Genomic DNA, 9,663 nt, shown 5'->3' with positions numbered 1-9,663 from the left:
GGAAGGAACTTGTGGGTTCCCTCAGGCGGACATTTTTTTGCTTACAGAGCCTCAGCACCACGTTCGCGGCTCCGGCTCCGTATCCCTCCGCGCCGCCGCCGCCGCCTTAACCCTTAAGGCGCCGCGCCGCTCCCGCCGGGCCGGGCGGGGACCCGCGGGAGCCCCCGGGAGCCGCACCGGGTCCCGCCTCGGCCCCGGCACTCCCCAGCGGCGGGGGAGAAGCGGGACCCCCCCGGGCCGCTCGCAGAAACACGCAGCGCACGGGAACGGACCCCTCCCCACCGCTCCCCAACTCGACCGTACCCGCCAGCAAACCTCGACATGCAGCACCGCCGGCAACGCACGTGCCCCAAAATACATGATCGCACTCCCCGTCCCCTAAAATATGCCTTAATACTTTTTTATGTAGCAATATACAGCCTTACTGCGCAAAATAAAACTGCATATAGACCACATAAATATTCAAGCATTCATTAGCAGCTTCCTCTTAAATACATACCATTAAACCCACAACGTTTCAAAGCACAAGAACATGGCTGTTAGTGCAAGAACACACACTCAAATAAACTCTGCAGTTCTCTGAAACAGGTGATGCTAAAGCTGAACCAGCCCCACAGCTTCCGTGCAGAAATGGGAACCAGCGGGTGAAGAACCCGCGCCCTCATTTGGGTCCTGCCACTGCTACAAACAAATCACTCTTTTGTGCTCCGTCTCCCCCTCACCAAACGGCACTGCCAGCCTGTCCTGCTGGGAAGTTTATTTCGTGCCTGAGCCACTCCGGTACAGCACCGTCCCGGCCTGCGGCGAGGGCGGCTCTCCCCGACACCGAGCGGTGCGGTGCCGGTGCGATGCCCGTGCTCCGTTCCACGACCGTCTCCCGAGCCTGCAGAGCCCCCAGGTGGCACCAACTTGCCACCACCTGGGGCTGGGCCTGCTCTTCTCTGACCCCGGCTACCGAGGGCCACCTACCCCTCCCGCTGAAAGGGAGAATTATAAAGTAATAATCTATGCAGCTTCTGGCATGTTATTCATTTGGAGCAAGAGGACTTAGAAAACAAGAGGACAATGAAACAAGGATACTTAAAATCCCGGAGAAACTAAAAGGCTCCAGGGAGGCAGGAGGCACGGCAAGGAAAGGCGTGCTGTGTGCAGGAGCACACATCCCTTACAGGATGCTGCTTGGCAGTCCCCCAGCTCTGGAAAGCAGGAGGCTGTACACAGGGCTCTCCAGCCACACACCCATCCCTTCCAAATAAACTCTTCCCACCCCAGGCCCTGGCTGCGACATCTTCCGGAGGAAGGGGAATGCGGTAACAAACCACCCCCAGGCAAAAACAAATTGGAGACTTTCCTCCATTTTTCTCCCATATATGCCGTGTGCTGGATGATCATTTGGCCTCCTGATTTTATGAATATTCATATATTTGCCACTTAGAAATTCAGGAAGCAATTTGTATTAAAATATCAACACAATGACTTCCATTCTCTGTGCCCCTGAGGGATGTAAGTATGTACTTTTTCTCTTTGATGTATAAATAACACTTCACTTTAGAGGAAAGTACCTAGTGACAGAGATCATTTCATGAGGAACTTTCTTTAACATATTTTTGTTACAAGGAAGATCTGCCATTTACATACTGTGAAGATATTGTTTCTCTGGAAGCGTTACTTTTTAACCAGCAGTGGCACTCAGTGCCAGCACAGCTGCCAGGCTGATAAGCATTGCTCAAAAAAACTGACTAAATGTAAAGAAGGTGGAAGCAATAATGCTAACAATTACTTGTGCTGATGTGTAATTGCATTAAAATTATAACTTAATTTCAAATAGAATACCTTGTATTTGCCTTCTGACATCAGATTTTAAGGTTCACACTTTAAGGCCTTTATTTGCAGTTAGAAACTTCGAGTGGAAGATGACATGTCCACGTAATTCAAGGCACAAGGTTTAAAGTTACACAAAATACCACAAGATGTTCCATTTGCTCCACAATGACATGTCACTTTCTCGTGCAGATGCTGAGTAAACACGCTCAGTACCAAAAGTGACTTTGTAGCAGCCGTTCTTTTGCATTACACCTCCACGGGCTGTTGGCCCTCTTAGAAGAACTTCATTTCCAGGCACCTATAAAAAATTATCAGAACATAAGTGAACTTTCCAGAAGTTATGCCAGACAACTTAGCAAGTACACAAGGCCTCAGGGAAGGTATGCTTTGGCCCAAAATGCACTGGGAGTCTGACTTAAAGGAGTTTGCTCTGGGGAGATAAAACTGTAATGAGTTGGCCCATTCAGAAATTTCAGAACATACTCCTGCAGGTAGCTCGACTAAAACTGCTGTGAAAGATCAGTAACTATCATATCCTCTATTACAGTAAAATTCTAAAGTGATTTAACCTAATGTTTCCCAGGTACTGAAAATATTCTGCCACACTGGTGAGACTTGAGATCTTTAACCTATTCAGTTTTTAACTCCTTTTCATGTAACACTGATTAGAACTAACGTGTACATCCAAAACATCGAGGCACAATATTCTTTGTCTATACTGTCTTTCACCTTTTCTCAGAATCTCCACCTCTTTCTCAAGGTGTTACTTAGAATCCTTTCAGCTCTGCCACTCCCTATAAATTATTATAAATTATTCCTGTTCACCATAAAGATAGGAGCTTGAAAAAAAAAATGCATTTCACATCCTTATCCTGTCACAGTCATCCGCAGAAACTGAAACAGAAACCAATGTGGTCAACATTCAAGCAGAAAAAAATCCAAACAAAATCAAGCCAAATAAAAAAACCCCAACAAAACAACACCCCTCCCCAAAAAAAAGCCAAAACAAAGTAGTCTCTGCTTTTAGCTCTCTAGAAGCTTTATAAACATTTTAAAAGATTTGCAGAAATCAGCATCTGAAACCTGGTTCAGATAGGTACAACAGTTTCCAATTTTCAACAAATAAAATACTTCAGTCTGATTCCTGCTGCAATTCCTAGATATGATTATTTCCTTGTACATGTGCAAATGCAGCAAACATATTACACAAAAAACCCACAAAAATTAAGAACTTCCAACTTTTCCATGACACAGCAGCACCTTCCTTGCACATTACACACCAGGCTAAAACACCCTCTGCAACTGTTACACCTTTCTTTCTTTCACGTCTTTAAAAATAAAAGGTCTTCACTTTGTAGGGAGCAACCAATCAGATGGATAGTACAGAGATCTACCAGGATAAATGAATTTATCAGTCTTGTGGATAAATACCCCTTCCTGAGAGAAGTCTTCAGCCTGTCACGGAGTAGTGCAAGTAATAGGTAGGTAAATCCATGCACACAAAGTCATCAGTGAACTCCAGACACTGACAGAACACACAATGCAACTGTAAATCTTTATGGTAACTGCCCTGACAGCTGATCTACCAACATCAATATGGTCAGCAACCAACCAGAGCAATCAGGGAATTGCTAGCTGCCAGATGGCGATGGCAACATTCTTCTGCATGCTTCACCGTGACCATGAAAATGAGGAATTACGTACAGGACATAAAAAAATTAAGAGGAATATAAAACCCAAATCACTTGAGTACAACTCCCTGAAAATAATCACACTCATACACGGTTTTCACAGCCTTCATGAATTGCTTTCCACCCACTCCTTAAAGGAAAAATATTTGATACAGCAGACAGCTGTTGTGCATTCAGGGATGTGAGAAAATGTATTCTGTATTACTATTTAATGTATCATGCCTGTGTGAATAGAATCATTAAGCTTGCATGTCTCCTTTTGGTTTATTTATTCTTAAATTTACACACGCTGAATTAATCCACTACCACCACCCAATCTGTATAAACTCCTGGGGTGTTCCTCAACAGAGCACTTGACCGAGGATGAAGTTCTCACTGCAATGGCTCCTTTAAATCAACATGTACGTGCTCAGCTTGCATCCACAGCCAGCAATTTATCCATGATAAATGCTATTGCTCAGCAAATCCATAGCCCTGGAGAAAAGTCAGCAAAGCTTCTTTCCTGCTCCAGTTTGTTGTTCTTGTTTGGTTTCTTACAACAAATTCCCATCCTCACTTAAACCACTGAATCCCTTCTACTGCTTCCAGTAGACTTCCCAGTACAGACAGCAATGCTCATTTAGAGTAAGGATTAAGGAGAAAACAACCTTGTTTCCTGCAACTGGTATGGACAAAGCAATTCCATTTTCTCACTGGATTCACCTGGAATCTGACTCAAGCCAGTAAAAAAAGTAAATATTTTTGTTGTAATACATGAAACTTTTGGATGAAGCTCTTGGGGAGGCATTGTGTTCTTCCTACACCGCTTCCATCCAAAGCAGACTTCGGAAAAGTATCCTACATACAGCTGTGCTCCTGTGCCCAAGCCTCTCGATTGCGCAGTGCTCGCTCTTATCAGTCCAGCCCATCTTACAGATAACTGAATTTGCTGCCTGCTATATTTACCTCGCGGTAATTAAAATTATATAACATATATATTATGTAACTTGTTCTACAATATGGAAGATTCAGAACATTTGCAGAAGGCCACAATGGTGAAAACTCGTCACCAAAGAGTAGTACTTAGGAGGTGATCAGAGAGCATATCCAGGGTGACTACTGCAAAATCAAAACCTGTTTCTGTGGGGCACTGTTCTTGTTCCTGCTGCTTGTACACTTCACTTGTTCCTGCTGCTGACAAAGTGCTCGCCAAGTGCTTGTGGCTGAGCAGGGAGTGGGTAGAAGCTTTAGCTCGACCTCTTCACAGGAGGAATTCCTACAAAAGTTGACTGGGGGAAGCGGGGGAAGGAAAAAAGGCGGCGATTGAAGGGAAAAATCGCAGCGGGAGGGCCCAAGGGAGATGGCTCCGGAGCAGGACCGGGCCGGGCACAGCGGGGCCGTGACCGCGGCCAGACACCCCGGGCCCGCCGGGAGCTGCCAGAGCGGCCCCGTTGGGGCCCCTCCGGCTGCGCGAACCCCGCCCGGCCCCGGGGATCCCCGGGCTCGGCCCGCGCCCAGCCCGTCCGGACGCGCCGGGTCCCGCTGCCCCGGGGCGGTCCGAAGTTGTGCGGGACCGAACAATGCGGGGAGGACTATTTCTCCTTCCGCCGGCCGGGGGAGGGGAGCGGCAGCGGCGGGGGAGGGTCGGGGGCCGCTCCTCGCCGCAGGTCCCGGGGCGGGGCGGGCGGGCTGAGCCCTCCCCGGGGCCGGTTACGAAATGCGGGGGAGCCCGGCCCGTCCCGCCCAGCCCGGGGGCAGGCCGGGCGCGGCTGAGGCACCGAGCTCCGGCCGCGGGCCCGTGCGGGAACCGTCCTGTCCTGTCCCGTCCCGTCCCGTCCCGGCGGCTCGGCTGCCGCGGCGGGGCTGGCAGGGGGGCAGCGCTCCGAACGGCTCGTCCCGGGGGGGGGGAAAAGGTCTTATTTCCCGTATTCCCTGCTGCCGCTCCAAGCCCTGCGGCTCCCCGCTCCCCCCGGGACTTACACACCGACACAAGGGCTCCGTACGAGCGCGGTTATCGCGCACATAACTGAACATTTGCGACTCCTGGCCATGTGCGCCTGGAGGGAACATTTCTCATCTTCCCCCAGCTCAAGGAATGAACCTGAACATCATCAATGGAAGCAAACAGTCTAAATAAAAAAGTGACTTTAAATGGGTGTTCGTTTAAGCAAGTATTTCTTAATTTAGCTAAAAACAATTAACAAGTGCATGCTAAAAGCAACATGTTTTCCTGCTTTTACAGTGCCTTGCTAGGTAGAAATAAGTAGTCACAGGAGATTTACACTAGCTTAATAAAATTAATCTAAAATTACACTGTCTTTAAAGATGGCTTAAAAAAAATCAATGTTATATAAACCTTAATAGAAACATGTTCAGATGTTTAATTAAAGCGTTCATTAAACCACAAGCAGACTGATATCCCCTGGAGAAAGGAAGTTCCTTTTTTCAGTGTATCTCAACCTTTTGTTCAGGAGTCCTGATCGTGGCCATGCCAACTGCTCCTGGGAGGTGACCGAGGTGGTGACAGAGCCAGTCCCGCCGAGCTGCGGGCACAGCACAGCCCGGCTGCTGGAGGGACACACTGCTGGCAAGAACGGTCCCCGTGCTGTGCAGCTGCACCACTTTGAACTGCTTCATTTTAGGAAAACTCATTTGTAAACTCAGAAGACACAGATTAGGACAAAGCATCATGTAACAGATTATAAAAGGGACTTATTTTCAGTGAGGAAATAATACAAAGGTTTAAGTCTGCTGTGTAAACTATATGCCCTCCACTACACGTTTTTATGATCGATTGCATCATGAGCACTTTTGAAATATCCCTAGAATAAGCATTATTGCTGAAAGCCATTGGGGCAAAGCATCTTTCAAAACAGGTCTCACATTGAAGGACATTGGCTAGTCAGAATAGAGTTAATTTGCAGAAAGGATGAGCACCACCACCCTTAGCCTGCTTTCCTAGGGAAATCACTTGCAGACGACAACACTGTGTTCTTGGGGATGGATGAGTTTTCTTAATGAATCACAAACTTATTTGCTAATTTCATCCAAGGAAAATGAGATCCCATTCATGCATTTCATGGAAACAAGGACTAAAGCAGAAAAAAAGGAGACTGTTAGTGCACCTACTGAAGAAAGGACTAGTTAAGGCCAATCCTTGTCAGCGACCAAAGAACCCAGACACAGGACACAAAGCCAGGGGAAGGTAACTTTAGGTAGTTCCCTTCTGGCAGGGCAATTTCTGGTATTCTGCCCACCACTGGAAGCTGGAATCAGCAATTTGTTTTATACAGGCCTGTGCGAACATTTCCTCATCTCCAAAGTTTCACAGGAGCCAAGAAATAATTGCTTTAACGTAATCAAAAGCCATATAACCCATAGATAATGTTTACCATTCTAAAATTGCTTGGACGAATTTAACTGAAGTCTGACTACAGCCATTCATCAGCCAGTCCCAGATGGGCCTCTCACGCATGAGATTCCTACTGAACACTAATTCCCTGCTTGGCACTGAAGGGAACAGGTTCTGTCCTTCACACAGCTAATGGACCATCAGATGATGCATTTTGGGAAACTAAGATGACAGAGAAGACCAAATTTACAGAGGAAAGTCACAGCTTTGAAGAATAGTAGGAATTCTTTATACCAGGCACATATAGAACTACACTTTGAATTATACTGAAAAAAGTTTCATTTCCTAAATCAGTAAAGGGATAACACAGGGGTTTTTTAAGGTTTTAAGAAAAAAAAATTTCAGCGTTGAAGTTCTATTTTGAATGCTGTTGCAGCCTCATTGTAGGTGGACTCTTGTATGAAGACAATGGTGAATACTAAAGTATTTCCCTCCTCATATATTACCATTATTATTTTTTCCAACAATAACTGCAGAGCACATCAGATTAATTTTCATTTGGGAATACAATTGTGGGCAGTCTCCTTGTCATATGTATTTATAATTTCACTGTAATTAACATAAATATTTCTGTTAGAAATAAGAGAGTCTTGCAAGTGCTCTGTTCATAGAACTACTGACTGACTACATTTAATGTTCTTTTTATATGAATCATTTAGGATTAAGCTCCACAAAATACATCTCATCCCCCATAATTTGCCATTATGTGTCTCTTAACATAGGAAAATCCAGGGGAGTTGATTCAATTACTGGAGATACTTGACTATCCTTGTTATTCTGCCTCAGAAAAAAAAAAAACAGTGTAAGAAATAATAATGTGACAGTATTACTCTATATATCATATTGCTATTTTGACCATACAGTGTTTCCATGACAGACATGCAAATATACAAGGCCAGATGACTTCAAGAATGGTACCCATGCTTTTGATGAACTAGTTTGCATTATCTCATCTGATCCCCTCTTTTATCATGTGTAGATGAGCTGTCTTATGCACCCACATGGTTATGACATTGTCACATACAGATACTTATTGCAACTCCATAGCTTCCAGATGCTACAGAACAGTACAGCATCACATCCAGGATCATGTCCAACAGGAATTTTACGACTCTGCACTCAAAATAGAAACTAACATAGAAAAATATGCATGTCATACCATGTAGAAGGTAGTTCTATATAGGTCTCAAGTTTAGAGCTAAAGTACACTTCAAAGACAGAGAACTTCTTAGGTTTAACTTTCTTTTCTGAAGAGGGGTTTACTCTGTAAGCAGCACACTTATGCTTTCAGTTCTTCTGTGCTTATACAGCACCAGTTATAACTTACAGAGCCGTAATTCTACGATAGCTGCAGGTCCTGGAGAGCTGGATTGTGTCAAACAGAGGCTTCTGCATGAAATATGACCTTAAATCAAGTTTCAACAGCTTATAAGACCAGAGAACGTAAGAAAGGCCATGCTGCTCAGAGCAAAGGTCCATCTATCCCAGTAGCCTATTTCCAAAATAACAGCCCACTATAGTGTCTGTTCTTTTCAGTTTAATCTCTCATATGTTCTCCATGTAGTGACTATTCAGTGGGATTCTGGAGAGTGGAAATGGGGTTGGCTCTGTGCCCATTCCTGGTATTGCATCATTTCCAGACTAATGAGAAAGATCAATCATTAGCCAGTACAGGACACTCAGGGAAGTATGTAAGAACCAGGCATGAGCAGAGTCATCTGATATATTCACCCTTCTGCCAATAACAAAATTAATAATTTCTTGAACAAGAAGTTGTATTTGATCATTGTTCTTAATGGCTCTTGAGGGGTCATCCTTTATGAATTGCTTTGGTTCATGTTGAACTACTTTACTCAGCAGCTGTAGAGATCGTGACAAAAGAGTCATCAAGGAGTGAAGCATTTTAATACTGTCAGTGGGGTAAGTATACTCCATGAAAGGAGTAAATATACTCTTTGAAAGGCAGTAAAGGAGATGCAAGTCCTGATGGGGAAGACTTGTGTTTGTTCTCCATCGAGTACAGGATAAATATATTGCCATTGAAAGCACTAAGGGCCAAGTTTGATGTCTGGTAAAATATGAGCTTTTAGTCACTTTACATTCCCTACATCACCTTATCTCTAGCTGTAAAACTCAGGTTTTACAAGATGGAACATACTGTGATTAACCCACGGTTTCATGGTTAGTTTGCTACCATATGCAAGCTGTTGCCTCTTGGTTGTTGGGCAGACCACACAGAATGGTTAAAGGTCACTGTATCTCTGCCTTTACCTTAGTAGGACTCAGGGTCTTCTACCCAGATTCTTATGTTCATGAAACTTGTAGAGATTTACTATCTTTGAGACAAGAACCCTCTGTTAAATTGAATTAAAACTGGAAAATACATTTAAAAGGTATTGGAAAGACAAACAAATGAATTGCTAGTGCAACTGCAGAAACTTATTTTCTATAAATTAACACCAGAATAAAAGCAGTTATAAAAGGTTCTTGCCATAATATTGCTCTGATTGAAGTCCATGGATATGAAGCTATTGCCTTCAAAGGAGGACCAAAGTACAGCCCATCCAGTGTCCCTCCAGAACTATTTCCAGCAGAAATGTCACAGCCTGTCAAAATAATTCATATTATATGTGGAAATTTTTCATTATGTTCTCTAAGAAAAACGGTTCTTTAGAGTTGAGAGCTTTTTCTTCTAACATTGTTCTGTATTAATCCCCTCTTTTCCAAACTGCACAAAAATTTAAATTAATTGTATAG

At 44.4% G+C, this 9,663-nt stretch overlaps 2 protein-coding genes across 7 annotated transcripts in view; both read right to left on the bottom strand.

Annotated features, from left to right (window-relative positions):
• TCF12 (transcription factor 12) overlaps positions 1-790 on the bottom strand; it is a 163,020-nt gene extending 162,230 nt beyond the window's left edge. For 3 of the 6 annotated variants that reach the window (XM_027644674.1, XM_027644678.1, XM_027644681.1), the window contains exon 1: positions 500-786. The gene's annotated coding sequence lies outside the window, so the exon portion shown is untranslated. Of the gene's footprint in view, positions 1-499 lie in introns of all 6 variants that reach the window. The other 3 variants (XM_027644679.1, XM_027644682.1, XM_027644680.1) reach the window with 3 other exon arrangements.
• Positions 791-1,858: 1,068 nt separating this feature from the next.
• Positions 1,859-5,528, bottom strand: LOC113947709 (transcription initiation factor TFIID subunit 4-like). Its single transcript, XM_027644554.1, has 3 exons — positions 5,238-5,528; positions 4,629-5,036; positions 1,859-2,122 (listed from the first exon to the last, which is right to left on the bottom strand). The coding sequence occupies exons 1-3, from the start codon at positions 5,526-5,528 to the stop codon at positions 1,952-1,954; spliced, it is 870 nt and encodes a 289-aa protein (XP_027500355.1). The 3' UTR covers positions 1,859-1,951.
• Positions 5,529-9,663: the final 4,135 nt, after the last annotated feature.

The sequence above is a fragment of the Corapipo altera genome, unplaced genomic scaffold (assembly GCF_003945725.1).
Source record: "Corapipo altera isolate COAL_440 unplaced genomic scaffold, ASM394572v1 50, whole genome shotgun sequence".
Lineage (NCBI taxonomy): Eukaryota > Metazoa > Chordata > Aves > Passeriformes > Pipridae > Corapipo > Corapipo altera.
Note: the sequence above shows the minus strand (reverse complement) of the source record. Positions and strands in the feature narration are given on the sequence as shown.

What these genes read in the sequence shown, in the direction of transcription:
- LOC113947709 (XM_027644554.1), bottom strand. Translation starts at nt 5,528, where the DNA reads ATGTTCAGTTATGTGCGCGATAACCGCGCTCGTACGGAGCCCTTGTGT. An exon ending in CCGGCCTGCCCCCGGGCTGG is followed by an intron (nt 5,037 to 5,237) that starts GCGGGACGGGCC and finishes GCCCCGGGGCAG; the next exon opens with CGGGACCCGGCGCGTCCGGA. An exon ending in ACAGTGCCCCACAGAAACAG is followed by an intron (nt 2,123 to 4,628) that starts GTTTTGATTTTG and finishes AATTTTTTATAG; the next exon opens with GTGCCTGGAAATGAAGTTCT.